This window comes from Rhinopithecus roxellana, chromosome 15, assembly GCF_007565055.1.
Source record: "Rhinopithecus roxellana isolate Shanxi Qingling chromosome 15, ASM756505v1, whole genome shotgun sequence".
Classification (NCBI taxonomy): Eukaryota; Metazoa; Chordata; class Mammalia; order Primates; family Cercopithecidae; genus Rhinopithecus; species Rhinopithecus roxellana.
Window position 1 is genome coordinate 10,533,930 of NC_044563.1, and position 24,707 is coordinate 10,558,636.

General features: G+C 51.2%; 1 protein-coding gene across 4 annotated transcripts; it reads right to left on the minus strand.

Annotated features, from left to right (window-relative positions):
- Nucleotides 1–1,018: 1,018 nt before the first annotated feature.
- Nucleotides 1,019–24,707, minus strand: SLC22A8 (solute carrier family 22 member 8). 4 transcript variants are annotated; one of them, XR_749433.1, is made up of 11 exons: nucleotides 24,591–24,707; nucleotides 23,489–23,846; nucleotides 8,977–9,080; nucleotides 7,952–8,106; nucleotides 7,183–7,351; nucleotides 4,274–4,397; nucleotides 3,945–4,060; nucleotides 2,786–3,000; nucleotides 1,983–2,091; nucleotides 1,637–1,901; nucleotides 1,019–1,549 (listed from the first exon to the last, which is right to left on the minus strand). XR_749433.1 is itself a non-coding variant. In XM_010376575.1 (11 exons), exons 2-11 carry the CDS (start codon nucleotides 23,819–23,821, stop codon nucleotides 1,450–1,452), a joined length of 1,500 nt encoding a protein of 499 aa, XP_010374877.1. In that variant the 5' UTR covers nucleotides 23,822–23,846; nucleotides 24,591–24,707; the 3' UTR covers nucleotides 1,019–1,449. The 4 variants fall into 4 exon arrangements, 3 of the variants coding, with proteins under 3 accessions (XP_010374877.1, XP_010374876.1, XP_010374867.1); XM_010376575.1 differs by having other exon boundaries at nucleotides 1,637–1,840; nucleotides 2,915–3,000; XM_010376574.1 differs by having other exon boundaries at nucleotides 1,021–1,549; nucleotides 1,637–1,840; nucleotides 23,489–23,825.

A 24,707-nucleotide genomic window follows, 5' to 3' on the forward strand; every position in this document is an offset into this window, starting at 1 on the left:
GGGATGCAGATCCTTAGAGAAGGGGTCAGGGCAGGATAGGCAAAGTGAACACTGCAGCATTTACAGGATACCCCAGAGGGGCCTGAGAAGGAGTAGCCAGTGTGTGGGAGGGAGCTGCAAACACGTGGCCTCTCAGAAACCAAGGAAGAAGAGAGTGACCAGTAGGACCAAATCTTCCAAAAGGCCAGTAAGAGGAGGGCTGAAGAGTGACTTATGGATTCAGCACAGGGAGGTGATGAGCGTCCTTGGTGAAAGCAGTTCCAAGGGGAGAAGGGGTCGGGGCCGGAGTGCAGTGGGGGAGATGTATGAGGCTAGAAGGTGGATACAGGGAGGCAGACAATTCCTTTATGAAGTCTGGCTTCGAAGGGGAGAAAGGGCCAGTGTGGCCCTTGGAAGGAGATACAGCAGCCTGGCATGTGTTTGTTTTGATTTTTGTTAAGTTGGGAGAAGCCTAAGCTTGTTTAACTGGTGATGGGCAGCAGCCAGGATAGAGGGAATGGTCAGAGACCCCAGAAGGAAAGGGATGGCTGCCGGTGGGAGAGGCTGGATGTGGAGGGACTGGCCATTCTCCTGTGGCTGGAGGGAACCGGGAACATGGCAGCAGACATTGACAGCAGTCAGCTACCGTTGCAGTTTTCTCAGTTAACAGGAGAAAAACTCTCTGTTGGGCATGGGGCTGAGACATAGGTCAGAGATTTGGGGTGATCAGGGGAAGGGAATCAGGATTGGAGGGGCTCTGGCTTCTGTCTGCAGCCACTCTGGGCGTGGTCAGTTATCTGCTCACATGCATCCTGAGACATGTAGACACACACATGTATTTTCATGCACAGGTGTGGTGTACACACCTCAGAGCACTCACACATGCTTGCTCATGTTCACATCAGTCCAGCTTGTATGTACCTGTGGTGCCTGTACACAGGCCTGTCGTACATGAAAGCGTGGATGGACAGATGCGCATGCTCACGTGTCCACACAGTGGCCAGCTCCCATCCCCACCCCCACTCCTGAACATCATGGCTTGAGTTCTTATTGCTGTTTATTGAAACCTCCCATCAAAGAAAAGTGTGGGAGTCAAGAAGGGGAGGACTTCTTATCTTGTTAAGACTCAGTCTTGTTAGGACTGAGCCAGGGGACATCAGGGGACCTCAGGGGAAGAGAACCAGGACAGTGGAGGAAGGTGGCCAGTGGGGAAGGGCTGGACAGAAGAATGGCAGGGCCTGGGTTGCAGGGAGAACGAGGGCAGGGATGGGTATGGAAAGGTCTATGGCTGAACCTTCGAACTGGCCAGGGCTGGGCAGGAGGCTCTGGTGGTGGTGATGGAGACACCTTCACCAAGCTCTCAGAAGGCTTCATCCTAGGAGGGTGGACCTATCTGGGGCCTCCCTGTACCCCTAAGGTGCCTGGCTAGGATCAGTCTCTGGAGGGCAGGGAAAGGGGGTTCCGTTGTCCTCAGCTGGAGCCCAGGTCTGGTCCGTAAGGCTGCAGAGGGATCCTCTGGGAGGCCTTTTCCACCTCTGGCTCCTGCTTTGGCTTCTTTGCCCGCAGGGACCTAGGGACAGAGAGCTCAGGAAAAGCCCTGGGCCCAGACCTGCTTCCCCAGGGAGGAGCACTGATGGGGCCAGAGGCAGTGACTGACCAGTTTTCCAGGTCTTCGATAGTCTCTGGCAAGGGCTGATTCAGGGTCTCAGGCAGGAAGAGGGCAGCACTGCCCCCGAGGAGGGCGGTGATCCCGTAGATGATATTGGGGATGAAGGGCTGTACCTCACCCGTGATTTTCACCAGCGGGGACAACATGCTTCCCACACGGGTCCACAGGTTACTTACGCCCATACCTGTTTGCCTGCGAGGGTTCAGAGTAGGGATTGGCAGCCTGTGTGTGGGGTTCATAAAGGATGGCTCCCCTGGGCAGAGGACAGGAAAATGCCACAGTCTCACCTGACTTGTGTCCTCTGGCTGGGCCTGGCCCCAGGTCCAGCACCTACCTGATGACTGTGGGATATAATTCACTTGTGTAGAGGAAGAGGCAGCTGAAGGAGCTGGATAGGCATCCCTTCCCAAACACAGCCAATACTGTCCTCACGGTCTGCAAGTCTGCAGAGGGAAGAAAATGTGGTGGGCCTCGGGCTTCGGGAGCACCCACGAGTTCTCACTCCTTAGCTGATCTTGTCTCCCTTTTTGCTTTGGCTTCCAGGAAGCTCAGATCCAAACTTAAAGCTGAGTAATAGTCTTTCCGCTCTTCCTAATGCTTTGCATGCTTGTGTCCTGCTATATTTGTGTTTTCCCCTGCCTCTGATCCTCTATTTCCATTTATATTTTGTTGTATATGTTCTTGTTCTTGTCTTAAAATACCTCAAGTTCTTTTGGAAGGATATAGGTGTATCGACCAACTAACACCCATATAAAATAAGCATAGCTTTTCCAAGGTCATGATGGAGTAGGTTGTGGGGTCTTTCTTGAGCATGAGCTCTGTCATTTTACCATCTCAGCTTATCCTCTACAGTGATATCACTCAGGACACTCCCAATACTTCAAAAATTTTCACAGTATCCAGATACCACCGTACTTTGCCCAGTCCAAGTCAGATCTGGAAAGAAGCTTTGATGTCATCTAGCCCAATTGAATTATTTTCTAGATGAGAGACCCTGAGCGCCAGAGAGTGCAGTGACCTGCTCACCGTGTTATTCAAGGTAACACAGTGACTTAGCAGCAGAGCTAGCAGTGAAGTCCCTGGTGCCCAACCTGGCAGCCTCTTCCAGAGGGTTCTGGGGTAGCCCCAGTCTCTCACCCAAGGGCACAAAGGTGAGAGCCAAGATGGCCCCTCCTGCCAGGAGTAGGGCAGCGGCCTGAGTGGTATGCCGGCCCAGATAGCTTAAGGAGAGGATGGTGATGAACTTGGCTGGGATATCGACCCCACCAAAGATGATCTGGAGGATGTAGAGGTTGACTCCAAATTCTTCCACACCCATAGCCAAACTATAGTAGGCAAAACCGGTAGCAAACCTGAGAGGCAGAGAAGGATTGGTTAGCACCTACAGCCAGGCAGAGGCCACTCCCCATGCTGGTCATTGGGTCACCAGGATGATGAATAGCTTCACTTCTTGTGCCAACTGCGTCTGATGATGGGGGCTATTTGAGTGTCCTTTTGAGGTCTCTGAGATTGTGTCTGGGCTCAGGGAGAAAGTGCTGTGATTGATTGGTCATGTCTGATGTGGGCATGGTCCAGGGTGTGGTGGCAAAGGTGCTGATAACTGACTCTAGAGAAGATCAGGACTGAAGGGAATCTCGGAGACCAAAGGAGGCGGTAAATGATCTCTCCTGGTTGGGTAGCAGTTTAACATCCAGACTGGGGAGGTGAGCATAGAGCTGTATGCCTGGGTCACATGTTTTCCTTCCTCTGTCTGAACTGTGGGATCCCTTTGAAGGGTTCCTGGACAAATTGAATCCTATTCACAAAGAAATGGCCAGGATGGGAAGCAGAAGCCAGGTCACAGAAAGGGCTTTCAGGGAGCTGGAGAAAGTCAGACAGAGGAGAAAACTTGAGAGAAATATAATTTTTGTCTTCAAGTCTGAAACCCATTGGTCTAGCCTTGCTCTGTGGGGTTCCAGAGGACAGAGCTGACCCAGAGCGGTGCAGTGACAGAGAGGGAGAGCATGGGGACACTGAGCAGCAGGGATGTGAGCTGGGGAAGGTGTCTGGAGCATTTGTCCTGGGGGTGAGGAGTGGGGCATTGTGACCCCAGAGGGAAGCAGACCCTGATGGCTGGACCTGAGTGTGGGGCAGGAATGCAGCAGATTTCTGGGGTTGGGGCTGGGCTGTGGTGGCCCAGGAGAGGGGATCCCCTGACTTCTCTTTCAGATGCCGTAGGCCTTGCCCTTAGGTGAGCCTGCTGGAGGCCTTGTCTATTACCCCTGCCAGGGGCGCGGGCAGGGAGGAGGTGGGTTACCAGGCCAGGGAAAGACAGAAGGTCATGCGGCGCAGCATGGGTATCCGGAACAGGTCAGCTGCGGTGTACTTGGCCTTGGCCAAGGAGATCTCCTTCTGCAGGTTGAGTTTGAGCTCCTTGGGGCAGAGGAGGGGGAGGGGTGCCATTAATGACCAGCTGGTGGACAGGAAGTAGAGAGGGAGATGCAGGCCTGGTGCCTCTAGAGGAACTCAGGGAATCAGATGTGGTAATCAGGTGTGAGCCAGGGAAACAGAGGCAAGGGGAGGGGCCAGCCCCAGAGTGGGGCACAGGGGTTCTGCTCCCAGACTATAGTCCTTCTCAGCCCCTACCTCCAAGGTGAGCCTTTCTCCCTCTTCCTTCTTGCCATTGAAGGCGGCCACCCGCCGGAGTATCTTCAGGGCCTTCGAGGACTTTCCAGTCAGGACCAACCAGCGTATGGACTCTGGTGTCCACCTGGGGGCCAGAGACCAGTCACAGTGGCTCCTCCCACTCCAGAGCCCCTTTTGAGAGGTTGGAAGAACATCAACAGCCAGGGCCAAGGGGTAGGAAGACCAGAAACCTGAGCTATCTCACTGCAGGTTTCATGGAATTTAAACTTGGCCAAACTCTGCACCTGGGCTGCCTGCAGCCAGCACAAATTCCAGTGTTCTCTTCTTCCCCTTCCAGAAGAGCCTTTCCTCCACCCCCGACCTGGGCCACTTGCTATTGTTGGGTGTCTTCCTTAACTAGGAGCCCCAGGCTCTAGGCCAAGGCAGGTGGGGCCTGGGGAGGGGACGGCATGTTCAAGGCTGGACTGCTGGAGGGTCCTGCACATCCACCTCCCCAGCCCTCCTTGGGCTGCATTCCCAGCCTCTCTGGAGAAGACAGGGCAGGGCTGCACCCACAGGGCAGCTTGAGAGGGGGATGGAGGCTAAGGTGAGGTTAGGGACTAGGCTTTGGAACCTTCAGATTCTCCCTGCAAAGGACTAACTCAGCTGGGGGAGTTGTGGGGAGTGGGTGAGCACAACATGGGGTCTTGGGATTGATAAATGGGCAGTCACCCCCACTCTCCCTTGCCCCCAGGCTATGCTTTTGAGGTTGGCTCATTCTGAGCAGTCCCTGAGGGTCACTAGGATAAGAGGAAAGGAAGAGGCTGAGATGTGGGGAGAAAGGAGTGGTGTTTGGAGAAGTCTGGTCCAAGGCGGGGTCAGCTTTAGCTGTAGCCCCTGTGGGTGACCTGGATCCAGTGAGGCCCTTAGGGGGTGGACATTGGTCACCTGGCCTCAGGCCACTGCCCCAGCTGATGGTGGCAGCTTCCTGGGCCCATCACTATCCCTCCTCCTGCCCTGACGGTCTTCTGAGCCTGCTGTTACCAAGATTATCAGTGACTTCCTCCCAAAACCATGGCAAGGCCTGGACTCTATCCTCCTCTTCCCGATAATTATGGCAGGAATGGCTTATAGTTAGTGAGCCTTCCTGTGTACCAGACCCATGAAACTCTGGGTGACAGGCAACATTATCTTCATTTTACCTAGAAAAATCATTTTCTTTTTTTTTTCTTTTTTGAAACAGAGTCAGTCTCGCACTATCGCCTGGGCTGGAGTGCAATGGCGTGATCTCTGCTCACTGCAACCTCCACCTCCTGGGTTCAAGCGATTCTCCTGCCTCAGCCTCTGAGTAGCTGGAATTACAGGCACGTGTCACCACGCCCGGCTAATTTTTCGTGTTTTTAGTAGAGATGGGGTTTCACTATGTTGGCCAGGCTGGTCTGAAACTCCTGACCCCGTGATCCGCTTGCCTCAGCCTTCCAAAGTGCTGGGGTTATAGGCGTGAGCCACTGCGCCCGGCTACCTAGAAAATTCTGGAAGCTCAGAGTGCATGGGACTTGCCCCAAGTCACACAGTGAATTGGCCCAGGCTCTCAACTGTACTCTGCTAATCGCCCACCCTTATTTCGCCTCCTAACTCTGAGTGCTCTCAGCCCCAGGTTGCCCATCCCCTCTGGGAGCTGCTATTCTCATTTCTGAGCTGATGTTTCATCCCAGCTTTGGATCTTTTCATGTAACTCTGAGGAATTGCTTTATATCTCTGAGCCTCAGTTTCCTCATCTGTAAAATGGGGACAATAATGTCTCCCTCACTCAGAGAAGCCATGAGAATCACAGACAATGTAGTTTGATGCCCAAAATGGGCCTTGCATGTAGCAGATACTCAATAAAAGGTCACTCCAAGACTTCACTTCTTTTCCTGAGCTCCTGTGGGATTTCCTGCTCTTTGGCTCTACTTTTTTTTTTTTTTTTTGTGATTTGAGACGAAGTTTCGCTTTTGTTGCCCAGGCTGGAGTGCAGTGGTATGACCTTGGCTCCCTGCAACCTTCACCTCTTAGGTTCAAGCGATTCTCCTGCCTCAGCCTCCTGAGTAGCTGGGATTACAGGCATGCGCCACTGTGCCCGGGTAACGTTTGTATTTTTAGTGGAGATGGGGTTTCACCATGTTGGCCAGGCTGGTCTCAAACTCCTGACCTCAAGTGATCCCCCTGCCTCGGCCTCCCAAAGTGCTAGGATTACAGGCATGAGCCACTGCGCCCGGCCAGCTCTGACTACTTTCTGAAGACCCATTTCCTGTCTTTCAGTGTGGCCTCAGGTTCAACATGTTGGTAATGAGCTTTCGGCCCACTCTGGGTCTCTGACCCAGGCACCTCCATTTTCCCAGGTTCCCAGGCTCAGGCTCCTCTTTGAACTTTCCTTTGTACTTCAACTCTAGCAGTCCCAAATTCTCCAGATTTTTCCTTCAAGGTATATCCCAGATTAGTCTCCCAGAATCCCCCTCCCTGCACCGTCCCCTCCCATCGGTCTGTTATCCCCACTCAGTTGGGTCTGTCCTTCTGGGCTATTATGTCACAGATGGAAACTTGGTCAGGCCTGTAGCACCACAGACTCTTTCTGTGGCTTTCTACCTCCCTCCACATGAAGTCCAGCCTCCCCCAGCTTTCTGTGCACTCCCAACCGGTCCCCATCCCATCCACCTCCACTTACCCTCTTCTTCAGTTGCAGGCAGGCCCTGCTTCCCCACATGCCCCCATCCCTGCTCTCTCCTGCAGCATGCATTTGTTTATGTAATTCCTCTTTCCTGGAGTGCCCATCCCTGACTCTGGGACAGGGTGCCCGGGGACACAGAGTTGGCCAGCCTGGGCAGGTATGGGCTCCCCTTTTTGGCCCTGGGGCACCTAAGGAAACAGATGAAGAGGAGAGGGCCACATACCAGGATGATAGGAAGAAGATGAAGAAGGGAATGGACACAGTTAACTGCAGCCAACGCCACTGGGGGATGGCGTAGGCCAGGCCGGGCAGAATGAACTGGCCAACGGTGTAGCAGTACCCGAGTGCTGTCGACATGATGGCCCGCATCCGGGTAGGCACCCATTCCACATCTGTGGGAGGAGTCCAAGGACCAGATTAGCATTCTGCTAGGTCCCAGGCACCTCCCCGTGAAGGGGCACCAGCTTCTGCATCCCCACGGCTACTGATAACCTCCCCATGGACGCTATTGATATCGCCCTCCACTGGGGCTTCCTGCTGTTCTGATGCTAACCCTAAGTTCATCATCCCCATTTTACAGATGCCGCAGCTGAGGCTCAAGGGAGTAGGACTCAAACCTAGGTGTGTCTGTTTCCAAACTCATGCTCTTAACTACTGCTTCTCCAGTGGCAAGTGACTTTCCTTGTTCTGCCTCAGTTTCCTGATCTGTAAAATGGGGATAACAGTGTCGCTGATGCAGGTGTTATTGAAGGAGATTGTGTACCCAGCAGAGTATCAGGCCCAGGGTGAGTCCTCAAGACTGATAGCTGCTATTACTACGTTTGTTGTCACAGTTAATTAAGTTTAAGTGAGGCCTCTGAGGTCCTGAGAGGGGGTGGCACCTTGACGAAGGTCACAGGGAGCCTGTGGTTGAGCCAGACCCAGACCCCATTCTCTTTTGGCTTCTGGATGGTGCTCCCCAAAGCCCAGCTCCCTGCCCCACTGCAGCTCACTCAAGATGACGGTGCTCAGGGTAATGCCTGAGATGCCACAGCCACACAGGAAGCGGAAGACCATGTAGACGGGGAAGGTGGGGCTGAAGGCTGCACCGGAGCCGCTGGCTGCCAGCAGCAGGTAGCTGCAGGTCAGGATGGGCCTGCGGCCAAACCTGTGGCTCAAAGGAGAGGAGGGGCCGAGTTAGCCACAGTGTGCCTGCCAAGAGGAGTGACTCTGCAGGCTGTGGGGCAAAGGGCTGGACCCGACCCCCAACCTTTTCCTGTGGGACACATGAAGTTCCCTCCCCGGACAGAGCTTTCTTGGTAATTGCTATTTTTGACAAGTTTGCAATTAGAGGTTTGAGTTAATGAGTGATCTCCTCTACATCCGCCTCAGCTTAGCTGACTGAGCAGGGGTCAAAGGACCACCCATCTCTAAGCAGTCCATCTTCTCTGCCTCCACTGCTCCACAGCCACTACGCTGTGTCCCAAAACCTGGAGGTTTTTACCCCTGGAAGAAAGGAAGGCTGGAGGCCAGACACGGTGGCTCATGCCTATAATCTGGGCACTTTGGGAGGCCAAGATGGGAGGATCACTTGAGGTCAGGAGTTCGAGACCAGCCTGACCAACGTGGTGAAACCTCTTCTCTACTAAAAATACAAAAATTAGCCAGGCGTGGTGGCACACGCCTGTAATCCCAGCTACTTGGGAGGCTGAGGCAGGAGAATCACTTGAATCCGGGAGGCAGAGGTTGCAATGAGCCGAGATCATGCCATTGCACTCCAGCTGGGGCAACAAGAGTGAGACTCTGTCTTAAGAAAAAAAAAAAAAAACAAGGAAGGCTGGAAGATTCCAGCTGTAAGGGCCTTGGGGTGGAGAGAAGGCTATGGTCCAGAAAGGTAGTGAGGTTTGCCCAAGGCCACACAGCAAGAGTCATCCCACCCTCCCCCAGCTCTTTGCCTCTTTGGGGGTGCATGGGTGGAGCAGAGTAAGGAGGGGTCTCCATGGGTCATGCCTCCATGGGCTGTGCCCCCATGTCTCACCTGTCAGACAGGTCTCCAAGCACGAGCCCTCCAATCAGTATGCCTGCCATGAAGATAGACTGGGCCATCTCCTTCAGTTTGTTGGAGTTGCACACCAAGTTCCACTGCACGAGAGAAAGGTAGGGCTAGCCTGACTCAGTGTAGACAGCCTGCTCAGCCATGCTCAGCCTGTGCCCTCATACATGTGGGCTTCCTCTCCCAGCGTCCTGACTCAGCCCCTACCTCCCAAGGACCATTTCCTTTTTCAGCCTGGCTCAGAGCTCCTTGGTTTGTCTGTGGCACTCTGGCCCCTGACCTGCATCCCTCAGGCATGTGTGGCCTCTCGTATGGGTCTCAAAGTCTACTCAGCTGCCACATCGAGGTCTGACCTCAACTTCTTCCTCCCCTCCAAGTTGCCTGCATCCCTGTTTGCCTCCTCCCTGCCGCTCACATAGCCCAGGCCAGTCCCTCTGCCTACCCCCTTGACCTTGCCTTCTCTCCTCTACAGGGACGTTCCTCTATCCTTGCCACCTCTCTTCCTCCTGCAGATCCAGTCTCTCTTTCTCTGCTCCTCCTCATCAGTATTTAGGTGTGTCCAAATCTCTCCATCTTAACACCTCTTTCCTTTCCCATTCACTTCATTTCTCTCTTCCTTTCAAAGCCAACTCCTTTGAACGAGGAGCTGCACTTGGTATCACTCCATCCTCATCTCCTTTTCATGTCTCAATTCTGCCCCCAACCCGTCTACTGAATCTGTGCCTATCAAGGTCACAGTGTACAATGCAACGTCCCGAATCCTGGCCTGGCTTGCCCTCTGGAAGATGTGGATGCTGCTGATCTCACCCTCCGTCGGGCTTCCTGCTGTTCTGCGCTCCTCTCCTTCATGGCTCCTTTCTCTCTGCCTAGCCCTTGAAGTTTCCCAGGGCTCTTCCTGAATCCTTCTCTCGCTCCACTTTCCCCAGGCGATGCCATCTGTTCCTATGGCTTCAATTCCTATTTTATGCTGAAGATTCCAAATCTCCACCTGCAGCCCAACCTCTCTTCTGACCCCTAGAGGAGCAGATTCAGTGGTCCCAGTTGAGAACTCCACCTGGATAAAGTCACAGGCACATCCCAGATTTAATGGGACTTATCACCCCACTTCTTATTAAAGTCCCAATCTAAGGGACTGGTAACATTCTATTTTTAATTAATTAATTATGTTAATTTTTTTTTTGAGACAGGGCCTCACTCTGTTGCCCAGGCTGAGTACAGTGGCATGATCATGGCTCACTGAAGCCTCAATCTCCTGGGCTAAAGCCATCCTCCTAAGTAGCTGGGACTACAGGTGTGCATGACCACACCTGGCTAATTTTGGATTTTTTTTTTTTTTTTTTTTTTTTTTTTTTTTTTGAGACGGAGTCTCGCTCTGTCGCCCAGGCTGGAGTGCAGTGGCCGGATCTCAGCTCACTGCAAGCTCCGCCTCCCGGGTTCACGCCATTCTCCTGCCTCAGCCTCCCGAGTAGCTGGGACTACAGGCGCCCGCCTCGTCGCCCGGCTAGTTTTTTGTATTTTTAGTAGAGACGGGGTTTCACCGTGTTAGCCAGGATGGTCTCGATCTCCTGACCTCGTGATCCGCCCGTCTCGGCCTCCCAAAGTGCTGGGATTACAGGCTTGAGCCACCGCGCCCGGCCTAATTTTGGATATTTTATATGGACAAGAGCTCACTATGTTGCCCAGGCTAGTCTCTAACTCCTGGCGTCAAGTGATCGGCCTCCCAAAGTGCTGGGATCACAGATGTGAGTCACCACGTCCGGCCTCTTTTTTATTTTTATTAAAAAAAAAAATTATATTATTTTTAATTGACAAATCATAATTATTTTACATGTATGAAAACAATGTGATGTTTTGATATGTGTATGCAATGTGAAGTGATGAAATCAAGCTAATTAACATCACTTCATTTACTTGACATTTTTTGTGGTGATACATTTGAAAGTCACCCTTTTAGTTATTGTGAAATAAACAATACATCATTATTCTTGACTGTAGCCGTCATGCTGTGCAACAGATCTCAAAACGTACTCCACCCATCTAGCTGAAACTTCGTACCCTTTGATCAGTAACTCCCCATTCCTTTGCTCCAGCCCCTTCCCCCCCGAGCTTCTGGTAACCATCATTCTACTCTCTACTTCTGTGAATTGGACTTTTTTTTTTAGATGCCATATATAAGTGAGATCATGCTGATAACCCTCTTGGTTCCTTCCTCCCTCTCCTACTCCACAATCACTTGATCTTCAAGATTCTAGCTTTTTTGTATTTCTTGAATGTGGATTCTTCTATTTCCACGACTACTGCCTTAGTGTAGCCCTCATCATCTTGCACTTAGATTAATAATAACAGCCGATATTTATTGAGGGCATTCTAGGTACTGGGCACTGTTCTAAACTCTTTCCATGTTTTAACTTTAATCTTCACAATAACCTTATTATGTAGGTGCTAATATCACCCTATTTTACAGATAAAGGAACTGAGGCCCAGATGAGGCTGCCGCAGCAACCTCTTGACAGGTCTACTGGCCCTTTGGCCTCATCCCTTCCTAGCCATTCTTTCACTGATAACCTGAAGGGCTAAAACGTCACTCAAATCAGGTGCCTGGTCTTGCCTAAAGTGCTCACTGGCTTCTCCTTGCCCTTTGGGTAAAGATAATGACCCATTAACACAGGTTTATGAGGCCCTCCATGCTCTGGCCTCTGCCTACCTGTCTGGTCTAATCTGCTAATCCCCAACATGCACCCTTTGCTCCAGCCATCTGAATTACTTGTGCAATGAAGTGGAGAATTTAATTCAATAGAAATGCCTCACAAGAATGTTTTAGAAGCAAAACATTCCAAAAGGCGAAGAACCACACATTCCAGGGAGCTCTTTCCCACTTTCCTCAGCTGCAAGTGAGGGAGGATGATGGTGGATGGAGTCTCCAGGTCCTGCAGCTGTCTCAGAGTGGCCCAGCATGGCCAGCAAGCCCGGTGGTCCCTTTTAGTTGGGAAGGGGGTCCGCATGGTATGTGTGTTGGGAGGAGATGGGGGAGGGAAAAAGGTAAAGAAAGAAGCAAGGGGGTGTGAGGTGGAATATGTAAGTGGGCATCTAGAGAGACCTCTGGTACTTTGTGGCATGCTGTGTAAAGTCCCTTTAGGAACATCTAAAGGACAGACCTACCGTTCACCTAAATTCATTCACCCCTTCTTCCATAGTAAATAGCACATTTCGATGATGACCTCGTACTGGGTGGGGCCATGTAGTTCTTGACAATGGAATGTGAGTAGAAGAGATGTTACTTCCACGTCATCTGCTTAAGAGGGATTCCCTAGTCTGGACTTGCACGCTTTCTCCCCTCCTGTTGGTGGGAATGGTGACAACTAGAACAACTCTGGAGAATTGCTGTCAGTCTGGGTCCCTGAATGACCCTGTGGAGCAGAACCACCCACTGGCCTAAAATGCTACTCACCTTGGAACTGTTACGTGAGACAGAGAAACACTTCAATATTCTTCAAACCATGAATTATTGTTGTTATAATAACCTAGCCTATCCTGAATCATCCCGTAAGAAGTTGCAAATGGAAATTAGATTTTTATCCCAACCTCCATGATAATTAGTGCCTTAAGAAATCAATCATCTGTTTGGATCATGAGAAGGTCAATTGTCAGACCTGCTTGGAATAGTTTCAGGCTGCTGTCCTGCTCCACCGTCTGAGACCAGATATGCTGCGTCTTGGTTTCTACCATGATGCTCATGATCATGTAGGCTTTAGAATAACTGTCATGAGCTGGTTTCTACCAGAAAATGGAGCAATTTATAGAAAATATCATTCCTGGAGTAAACTTTGAGTCCTGTTTAGAACATGCCTGAATCCTTACAATGGCTTAGGAGGCCCTGGAAAATCAGCTAACATCTTTATCCCTGTCACCTCTCTGCTCTCACCTGCTACTGCCCTCTCCCTCACGTACTCCACTCTTGTTGAATTGTTTACCTTACTGCTCCATAAACATTTCAAGCATGCTTCTACTTCAGAGTCTTGACGTATATTGTTCTCTTTTTCTAGAATGTTCTCCCAGATAGCTACTTGGCTTGCACCTCCTTCAGATCTTTGCTCAAATATTATCTTCTCAGTGAGACCTCCCTATTTACAATTATAACCCCCAGTAGCCTATACCTCTCTACCCTACTTAATTTTCTCCACAGTACTTATACCGTCAGAATGCTGCAAAATTTTCCCTCTTTTTGGTTTATTGCATGTTCCTCTCCCAAGAATATCAGCCTGGTGAAGATAAGGCTTTTAGTCTGTTTTGTTTACTACTGTACTTTCATTGTCGAGAACAGCGCCCAACACATAGTAGGCACTCAATAAATACTTGTGGAATTGAATGTGTGAACATTCCACAGATAGAACAGAGGGACTGAAAGCCTTAGAAGTTAGAGATCTGCCAATGTCTACATGAGAGGTCGGTCATAGGGCCCACATTTCAAATGCTATGTGGAGAACTGCCTAATTTCACCAGAGTGAGCGCATGTCAAGATGGATAGTGTCTAGGCTGTATGTGCTGAGGATATAACCACATGCCAGTGAGCAGGAGAGAAGTATTTTTTTTCCACAGTCAGATTGGAAAACCTTCTATGGAAAAATTGTCTACTGGAGGATTATCATCCTTCAATGAAGTTTTGAAGCTTGGAAGGAGGAGTGCTTTGTGGTTAAATATTTTTAAAAAATTGAACTTCAATTGCACTCTAAATTGCTCCAGAGATTTCGTGGTTAATGAAGCACATCAGAACTGATGAGAAAAATGTGGCCATGGCTTCCCTAAAGATCAACACAAATCTATTTTCCCTGAAGACCAACACAAATCTTCCCTGAAGATCAGGAGAAAGCTTTGCAGATAATGCCATAATAACCTTATAAAGTAGATACTCATGTTATTTCTTTTTATAGGCAAAGAACCTGATCTCACAGGGTAAGTGACTTACCCAAGCATGGCGTGGTTCAAGACAGAGACTGAAACTCAGATCTGAGATCTGCAACTGTTATGGGCTGACTTGTGTCCCTCCAAAGAATACATGTAAGTGTTAACAATTCATGGATCAGAATATGACCTCATTTCTGAATAGAGTTGTCGTAGATGTAATTAGCTAAGTCAAATATGATGAGATTATACTGAAGTAGAGCGGGTTCTTAATTCACCATGACTCATGTTCTTATAAGAAAAGAGAGAGACACATGGGGATGTTATGATGCAGAGGGGCAGAGATTGGAGTGATACATCTACAAGCTGGAGAATGCCAAGGGTTGCCAGCAACCACCAGAAGCTGGCAGAGGCAAGGAAGGATTCTTCCTTAGAGCTTTTGGAGAGGACACACCGACACCTTGAGTTTGGACTTCTAGCCTCCAGATCTGAGACAATAAAATCTCTGTTGTTCTGAGCCACCCAATTTGTTGTGCTTTGTTATGGCAGCCCTAGGAAACTAATATACGGCATGACTCCTGAATGTTTGAAGGACCTGCTGGCTTTATAAGGGCTGATCGGAAGAGGATTGGGACTAGACAAGCATGGCAATAGGGAACCAGATGTAGAGCAAAATGGGAGAGAATTTTAAAGGCATCCTGGAATTTCTGGGAGAGAGGAAGGTATTTAGGGAGAATTTTGGCATGCTTTCTGTGCAAAGACCCTAAGAAGGCCCTGTTAAGAAAACTTATGGCAGATGTCTTGATTATTACTCAAGGTATCAAGAGTGTGACTTGTGTTTCCCTTGACTGTGTCTCCATGATAGTCTGAGCCATGCGGAGTCCTTGGATTTAATCAGGTTACACTGCAGAACCTCCAGGCTATTGCATTCCTCTTTGCTTTGGTGTTGGTTGTGATCCCCTTATTCTAGTAATGTTGGCAATCTTTTGAAACTCATGTCAATATCATCTTTTTGGAGAGCCAGGAACTTCTTTTATGGTTGTCTGGTACAAACAGGTGGTCAGTAAGTGTTTGTCAGATCGATAAATGGAGGAGAGGAGTGTCTAGCCGCCCAGGGTAGGTAAGGTGTTCCTCATTTCCCTTTCTTGTTCTTACCTCCAGTAAGGTACCTATTACATGGCATTCTAGCTGCTAATTCACTTGTTTGCTCTCCTGTATTCTGTAATCTTGCTGAGGATACAGAATGTCTCATTTGAGTTTTTTTTTTTTTTTTTTTTTTTTTTGAGACAGAGTCTCGCTCTATCACCCAGGCTGGAGTACAGTGGTGCAATCTCAGCTCACTGCAACCTCTGCCTCCCAGGTTCAAGCGATTCTCCTGCATCAGCCTCCTGAGTAGCTGGGATTACAGGCATGCACCACCATGCCTGGCTAAGTTTTTGTATTTTTCTTTTTAGTAGAGATGAGATTTCACCGTGTTAGCTAGCATGGTTTCGACCTCCTGACCTCGTGATTCACCTGCCTAGGCCTCCCAAAGTGCTGGGACTACCAGTGTGAGCCACCGCGCCTGGCCTTGAGTTTTTATGTCTAATGGCTAGCAGAGTAGTTGCTACGTAGTATATGTTAATGTTTCCTCAGCAAATAATTAATGAGTGAACAGGGCTGGGAGAATTTTGGCCTGCTTTCTGTACAAAGCCCCTAAGGAGGCTCTGTTAAGAAAACCTATAGCAGGCCGGGCGCGGTGGCTTAAGCCTGTAATCCCAGCACTTTGGGAGGCCGAGACGGGCGGATCACGAGGTCAGCAGATCGAGACCGTCCTGGCTAACACGGTGAAACCCCGTCTCTACTAAAAAATACAAAAAACTAGCCGGGCGAGGTGGCGGGCGCCTGTAGTCCCAGCTACTCGGGAGGCTGAGGCAGGAGAATGGCGTGAACCCGGGAGGCGGAGCTTGCAGTGAGCTGAGATCCGGCCACTGCACTCCAGCCTGGGCAACAAGGCCAGACTCCGTGTCAAAAAAAAAAAAAAAAAAAAAAAAAAAAGAAAACCTATAGCAGATGTCTTGATTATTACTCAAAGTGTTGAGTGTGACTTGTGTTTCCCTGGACTATGTCTCCATGCATAGGCTGTGCCACTTGGAGTCCTTGGATTTAATTATCCTTATTTCATTGAGGAAGCCCAGAGAGGGAAGAAAGGTAACTTGCTGGTTGAACAGAGCTAGTTACTCAACTTCCTGGTGCTTCTGTCTAGTCCTTGACATGACCGTGGCTGATCCGTCTCATCAACTTGGCAATTCCACGTAATGTTCTCACTCCCAATATTCTAGTTCAGTGTTCTTTTTTTTTTTTTTAAGATGGAAGCTCACTCTGTCACCCAGGCTGGAGTGCAGTGGCGCGATCTCAGCTCACTGCAACCTCTGCCTCCCGGGTTCATGCAATTCTCCTGTCTCAGCCTCCAGAGTAGCTGGAACTACAGGCACCCGCTACCATGCCTGGCTAGTTTTTGTATTTTTAGTAGAGATGAGGTTTCACCATGTTGGACCAGGCTGGTCTCAAACTCCTGACCTCAGGTCATCTACCCACCTCAGCCTCCCCAAATGCTGGGATTACAGGCATGAGCCACACTGCGCCTGGCCTAGCTCAGTGTTGTTGACCATCTTTTTCCTTTCTTGGAATGTAGCTGAGCCCCGAGGGAGCTGGGTTCTGGAAGGGAAGGGTAGGAAACTCACTGCCATGCCTTCCTGTGTGGGCTGATGCATCAGGAAGGTGGTGGGGAAGAAAGAGAAAAGCACTATGCTCAGGAGAAAGCTTTGCAATTAACGCCATAATAACCTTATAAAGTAGGTACTATTGTTATCTCTTTTTATAGACAAAGAACCTGAGGCTCAGAGGGTAAGTGGCTTGCTCAAGCACAGCTTAATTCATTTCAAGAAAGAGACTCAAACTCAGGTCTGTTGGACCCAAGATGCTGCCCTTGGCCCTGAGCACATCTCCTCGATGCCTCCCTGCGTGCCATGTTCTGAGGCCTGGGCTGCTGAAGGAAAGGCACCATACACGGGAGCGGTTACTCTGAGCCACTGTAAGACAGCATAGCCCAGCATAGGCTGGGATTGTGGTCAAGGAGGCAGTCAAGGTCAGAGCCAGATGAGCTGCTCTGACATCGTATCCAAAGAGTGAGCAGCAAGAAGCGAGGCCAGGTGGCCCCTGCAGAGCATGAGGCAGAAAGTGGGCTGTAAAGAGTCAGGACGAGCTGTTTGTGAACAGGAGCATGATCAGCGGGATGGGGCCCTGCCGTGTGTGTGGGGAGCTGGCTCTGCCTGGAACCACATACGTGGTCCCTACCCCCTACAGCAGGAACAAGGAAATAGCCTGCCTTAGTTCAGGGGCCTTTTGGAGCTAGGTCAGATCTAGCTTAGGGGAGAATTGCTGCTGCCCATGTGCGTTCCTGGATCCCCAAAGGAACCTGTGCTGGGGCACAAGGACCAGAGAGGATGAGCCAGGTATCTTGGGGACAGTCAAAAAGACATCAGTTTCCAGCTCTGCCACTTAGGAGCTATGTGTTCTGGGGCCAATTACTTAACCTCTGTGTGGCTCAGCCTCTTCATCAGTACCCACAGGTACCTAGTACCTGCTTCTCAGGCTTGTGAATGACATAGGAATGAAAAGCATCCAGCACTTATACCTGGAAAACAATAGGCACTCAATTCACAATAGCTGTCTTATTATTCTTGTCACTGTTAATGTCATGAAGTCATTGTAAGGCCTGTGCTCACAAGGACAGGTAATGCAGTAAAAAGGGCATGGATTCTGTAGTCAGGACCTCTCAACACCCCCCTTCTTCTATAAAAGCTTGACCCACCAGCGTGGCTGGGAAGGCCACCATCTGGATCTGAGCCCAGTGTACTGAGCCCAGTATATCCCTCTGTAAAATGGGCAGGGTCACGAGAGAAGGGATGCAAACGCCAGCCCAGGGCCCTGCATATAGTGGGTGCTTACTGGTGAGTTCCTGATCCTGGAGAGCTCATAGGAAGGTCCCAGCTCCTCCTGTGCACATAATCAGGGGCTTTCTAGGTCAGGGCTGTCAATAGGGATCAGGCTGGCTTGAAAAGTGGTTTGGGTGGGGGCTCTCAGGCCTTTTCCCAGGAGTCAGATTGGAGGCGAGGAAAGAGATGGGGGAGGACGAGCCCCCGGCAGGGCTGAGGGTGGGCAAATGGGGGTGTGAAGTGGAAGTGCTGCTGGAGATGAGAGATGGGCAACTGAGGACTGGGGATCGGGATGAAGGAGGGTCAGAGGTGGCTGACCAGAGACTCGGCAGGGGACCCTCCCCGGGTAGAAGTCTGCTCCCCGGAGGCCTCACTAGGCAGCCTCTCTGCTTCTCCAGCAGCCGACCTGGGGACTCCTTGGAGCACTCTTCCACCCTGGAGAGGGTGGGAGACGGGCTTTTTGCAGCCCTGGAGACAAGACAGGGAGGTTCAAGGCCCAGAGAGGAAGCCCAGGGCCCTTAGAGAAATGAGTCTTGCTCATCCATGGCCCGGCCGAGGCCCTGAGGCCCACAAGCTGAGGTTCAGTGGTGTGGACTATGGGGTACGTGCCTCTCCAGGGAGCCCAGCGTCCAGAACTCGTGTTCCCATGCTTTCCAGACTTAAAGGCCTTTGTTTCCTCTTAATGTCCTAATAAAGCTCATTCTGAAAAATCTTGACCTTCTCTGCTGCACCAAGAGAAAGGAATTTGTAGTCACCCCTGCCAGGAAAGCTTAGGGGATCAGAAGGGGGAGGGAGACTGCCTCCACTCCTGTCCAGACCCAGTGCTGGGCTTGCGCACTCCACCAGCTCAGTCCTCCAGGCCTCTTGCCCACTCCAAGAGGGAGGATCCTTAAAATCCCCATTCTACAGATGAGGGGACTGAAGCTGGAGTGGCGAGGTCACTTGCCAGGTTGCTGACTGTAGGGGAGGAGCTGGATCTGAGCAGAAGAGGAGGGCCAGGCTGAGGAGGGAGGCAAAGTCAGGGCTTGGGTGAGCCAGAAACAATGGCGAGAGCTGGCTACCCTTTTTTACTGGGGGATCCCCCTTCTCTTCTGATGGGAACAAACCCTCTAGCTCTCAGACATCCCTATTAACAACAACAGCAAAAAAGCATGGCACCAGCAAGGAGTGCAGCTAACATGAAAATGGAATGCTGTGTGCCAGGCCCTGGGCTCAGTGCCGTGCTTGCGTCATCCCCATTAACCCTCACACTTGCTTTCTTAGCCCTTTTTACGGATGAGGAATCTGAGACTTCTAGGGATCATGATATTCCTGATCATTGGCAGAGGCAGGTTGTGAGCTCTGCTGCGCGATCCCTCACTGTTTGCGGGATGACTCCTTGCTTCTACTAACGGGTGTCACCTGGACTGACCTTGCTCTTCGCCAAATACCCTGCCTTCCTCATTACCACCCTCTTCACCTGGAGCCAACGTATTGGTTCCCTGCCTCTGTGTCAGAGACCTACTTCTAGGTAAGGTCCAGCCACTGCTCTGTCTCTAGCCAAGGGGCGCCAGAACCTGACCCAAGCACATGGAGCTGGACTTGTTATGGCTGAACCAGAAACAGAAAGATGAAAGGGTCTGCCCTTGCTGTGCCGGTACCAGTGTGGCTGGCTGGGTTTAGCCACTGACGCATTCATGGCTGGGCAGGGGTGCTTCCTAAGGGCTCTCACAGCTGAGAGTCCCAGGGATCCAGCGCCTGATGAATGCCTGGGCCAGACCTGACCCAGAGAAGGGTGCAGTGCCCTGAGGCCTGGCGACCTCTGGTGTCCTGTTGGGATGGCGGTTCACAACTGTCTCAGCTGCTGACATGGTGACTGGGAACTGGCTCAAGCGTGAACTGATGCTTGACTGGGTTCAAGGCCTGCAACCTCTCTCTCCGTCTGGCCTTCCTAGAGGCTGCTCGAGGGGTTTTCTGGAAAGGAAGCCACTTCCCCGCAGTGAGCAGGGTCTGCATCCCTCCCGTCTGTCTCTCCCACCAGGCTCTGAGGGGCAAGTCCTTCATTCAATGTTGATTGAGCGCTTGCCATGCATCTAGTCCCGTGATGACAGAGATGGGTGAGAGAGACATGGTCCCTGCCCTGGAGATGCTACCAGAGGCAGGGAAGGACAATCTGTGATGCCCTGGGCAGCGGGGTGCACAGTCAGCCTTATGGATTGTGGGTTGGGGGTTGTGCATTCCTGAGGACCGTAGGCTCTGGAGCCTGACTCCTGACTTTGACTCCTCATTCCATCCTGTATGAAACGTGAGGCCTTTGGCCGGTGACCTGTCCCTCAGTTTCCTCATCTGTGAAATGGGATAATAAAGGTACTAACCTTAGAGGGTTATTGTGAAGATGAAATGAATTTATGTGGCCGAAGTGCTTAGAACCATGTGGCACAGTGTGAGCATGCAGTAAATGTTATTGATGATGGTGATGTAATTGTTCCCTGTGAGATTTTTGTTTCTTTGGCTAGGTTCTGTGTTTTTGGAGGACCTGGGTAGTTTTACTCCTCTTTGTCTTCGCAGGTCGCAGGTGCATGGCAAGTACATTTGGAAACTTACTTATGGCTATTGAGGCATCTTTGACTCCCTCCCTGTCCCTCACTCCCTACATCATTCAGTTGCATTCAGTTACCAGCTCCCAGAGATTCCAACTTCCTGACCTTCCTGGTGTCTATTCTGACTGTCCCTTCTATCTGTCGTCTCTGTCCTGGATCCCTGTGCAGCTTGCTAATGGGTCTCCCCGCTGCTGGACTAAAAGACTCCACAAACTACTCTGAGGGGCAGTCAGAGTGACAAGCCTTCGCAGGTGACCTGTGGTGCCACTCTCCTGCTTAACACCACCACAGTCACTGGCTCCCCATTGCCCTTACGACAGAGGCTACACTTTCACCTCTGTATCATCCAAGATGGGCCCTCTTGCTGCCCTCTCCAGCTCCATGTCTGGGGACCCCCACATCCTACTGCTCACTCCTCCAGCCTTCCCCTGGCCCTTGCAATCTTGACTTTTTGAGGCGGGGTTGTCTTGCTCTGTACCCAAGCTGGAGTGCAGTGGTGCGATCTTGGCTCACTGCAACCTCTGCCTCCTATGTTCAAGCAATTCTCCTGTCTCAGCCACCTGAGTAGCTGGGACTACAGGTGGGCACGACCACACCTGGCTAATTTTTATGTTTTTAGTAGAGACAGGGTTTCACTATATTGGCCAGGCTGGTCTCAAACTCCTGACCTCAGGTCATCTGCCTGCCTTGGCCTCCCAAAGTAGCTGGGATTACAGGTGTGAGCCACTGCACCCGGCCTTTCTTCTTGCTTCTGTGCCTTTGTATTTGACCCTCCTTCCCTGCCACTCTTTTTTTGCCTAGGGTTCACTGCTTACTAACTCTCACCTCCCAAACTGCTGGGATTACAGGCATGAGCTACTGTGCTGGGTCTTTCTTCTTGCCTCTGTGCCTTTGCATTTAACCCTTCTCCCCCGCCACCCTTCCTTTTGCCTGGGGTGCGCTGCTCACTAACTCCCACCTCTCCATGAACAGTGTGGGCATTACTGACTCCAGCCTGACTTTGATCCTCACTCCAGGCTGATTAGATAACCCTCTCCTGGGCCTCAGAGCATTCTGAGTGTACAAAGCACATATTCATTCATTCATTCATTCCACAGAACACCTCCCCTGTACCAGGCACTATTCTAGCTGCTGCAGATAGAGTAGTAAACAAAGCGGCAGAAAATCCCTGCCTTGGGAAACGTGTGTATTCCACCAAACTGCCCAGGATCCTTGAGTGTGGGTCTGCGTCTCACTAGCGGTGTGCTCCTGGAGGGCAGGCAGGGCTAGCGGCTCTTTGACTTTGTGTCCTTAGTATTATGCCTTGGGTGTCCGTAAATGGATACTTGATGGGTTTCAGGCATTATGCTTGGTACTGGGGGGAAAAAGTGGCAAACATGACAGGGAGGAGATATAATCTAGGGATATGAGAGTAGCAAATGTCGTGGTGTGGAGTGCAGGTGTGTGTGTTTGGTCCTGAATCTGCAACTTACTAGCTATGTGACCTTGAGCAAGCTACTTAACCTCTCTGTGCTTCAGTTTCCCCATCTGAGAGAGAGAATGACAATACAAACTATCTTATAGTGTTGTCAGGAAGGTTAAAAGTATTAATATCTGTGAAGCTCTTAGAACAATGCCTGGCACATAGTAAGCACTTTATATAAAAATATTTGTTAAACAAATGAATAGCAATCACACAGACTCTGAACATAGCCTTAAATTCAAATCCTGCCTCTGCCAGGTTCTAGCCATGTGTAACATAGGAAGTTCATGGAATCAAGCTGAGCCTCAGTTTCCTGATCTGCGAACTGGAGATAATACTTCTCTTAAAGAGATTACATCTCCTGGGCCTCCAGGAGCCCACAGACATATAGTGCTTGGCACCAGGGCTTTGCAACACATCTCTTCTCATGAGGAAAAACAGGATCCTGCCCTTGAGGGGTTCATGGTTCCCGAGGGAGGATGAAAACACTGGTCTCTGCTCACCGCTCAGACGCCACCTCCTCCATGAAGCCTCCCTTGAATCCAACGGTTTCTCCCTCTTTTGGACTCCCATAAACATTTGTCTCCCTGTACCTCTCATGGGCTTTAGCTCTAAATTCCAGTTCTGAAACTGACCAGCCATGTAGCACTGGACAATCATTTCCCTTCTCTGGGTCTTAGGTTTTTCATTTTTAAAAATTCTGTAAGGGGAGATGGAGTTCACCTTCAACGGAGCATCATGTTGGAATCAAGCAAGACAGTGTCTACAAAGCACCCCATGTGCCTGGCAGTTAGTGATGTCCAATACATGCCAATTCCCAATTTCTCATCTGCATCCTAGCGTAGGCTCCTGACTGGCCTGTCAGTTCCCTGAAGAGTCCGATTTAACTCTGGATTTCCCTGAGGTGGCAGGTGAGAGAGTCAATGAATCAGTGAAGGACTGCGGGGACGAGAGGTGAACCCACGAGTGCCTGTGTGTGGGGATGAGACATTTTCTGGGTCTTCTGTGGAGCGTTTCAAGCCTGTGCGGTCCCTCCTCCACAGCCCTCCCACCTTGGGGCCTTTGCACAAGATGGAATTTTCCTCCTTTCCCTCACTGCCTGTTTGGCCCTTGGCTGATGTTTCTATCTCAGTTCCAGGGGGCCTTTGTGTAGGGAGGATTCCTTCAGTGCCCATTCCCCACGCCCTCACTCTCACATCTACCCCAGGGGTAGGTCATAGTGCAAAGTCACTTTGAAGTTGCAATTTTACACTTCTTTGTGTGGTATTTTCCTTAAGGGGTGCTATCCCCACCAGGCTGCATACCCCCTGGGAGCAGGCATGGTGCATTTCTGTATTCCCAGAGCTGAGCTCTGTGCCTGTCACAGAACAGGCCCTCGGTAGCAGTTTGTTGAAGCACTGCATGGACTCCGAGTGGGAAGAAGCCAAGGCTCTTGGCACTTCTGCACTCAGGTCCTTCCTCTTTGCCTGCCCAGTGGCCTGTCCTCAGTTCCTGGGAACACCAGACCCTAGCCTTGTCTGCTGCCCGCCAGGGTATGGGGTACGTGGGTAAGTGGAGGGAGAGGGTTTGCCCAGGCGTACCTCTGTCACAATGGAGTCCTTGGTGCTGTTGTAGACCCAGCCATCCAGGCATGGCTCCGTGGACCTCTGGGTGTCATTGGGCAGGCTGGCATTGGATGGATGTACAAAACGGAGGCATCTCTCAGGCTTCCCATTTGGGCCCATGGGGATCACCCAAGGCCCTGCGGAGGCATTAGGGGGCGGGCGGCAGTGGTGGACAGGGGTGGCGGCTGTGAAGATCTGCAGCAGGTTGTGGTTGGCCATGTTGAGGATCGGGAGGCCCAGTATGGCTACATGCAGGAACTGGAAACGGCCCATGCTTCCCACACGGTCCAGGATCTCCGAGAAGGTCATGGCACTGGGGCAAGATGAGCCAGAGCTGTGGGCAGGGCACAGGCCAGGGAGAGGTATACGTGTGCCTGGTGGTGCGTGGGCCTATGGAACCATATGTGAGAGGGTGAACCAGGTGGCTATGCGAGCACAGGTGTGTGGAGCGGTGCGTGTGTGACTGTGTAAGGATGTGGAAGCTCAGGCGTGTGGAGCCGCAGGTTCTTGTGCGGATGCCTGAGGAAGAGCCCACCTGCATGGAGGGCTATGGGATCAAAGGTGTAAGTGTGTGTCCAGGTGTGTGGACACAAAGGTATCTATAGGTATGTGCTCATTTAGGCTGGAGCATAAGGACACAGCTGTGTGAACTCGGGTGTGTGCTGTGTGTGTGTGCACCTGCGAGTACGAGCGTGTGTGTGCTCAGCTAGGCTGGTCGCACATGCTGCATGCACGGAGCAGTGCAGGACACATAGCAGGGACCAAGGGGCCCGGCCTTGGATGTTGGCTACAAAGGACGGATTGTGAGGTGGGTGGCAGATGTCCCCAGTTGCTCCAGGCAGATACACAGGGTTAGCAGAGTACAGGTTGCCTGGTGGGAAAGGCCTCCCCAAGCCCAGAGCCTCCTGGCTTCTGGCAGTTCCCTGGGGCTGGGCCCACCATGCTGGGGTATCTGTAAGAGCCCGAAGTGGGTCTCAGAGGGCACTAGTGGCTTGGCCAGTCGCAATGAGAGCCTGGCCGCGGGAGATTCCCGAGGATTCCTGGGTGCCTGGGCTGGGGGCCCTCCGTCCCTCCTCACCTGGTGGCTGGGTCTGGGTCCGACGGGGCTGGTGATCAGTGTAGTTGAGGTCCCTGCTCTGTCCTAGGGGCCGGCTGCTGCTGTAGTTGGGCAGCTCAGCTCTAACAAGCTGTGTTT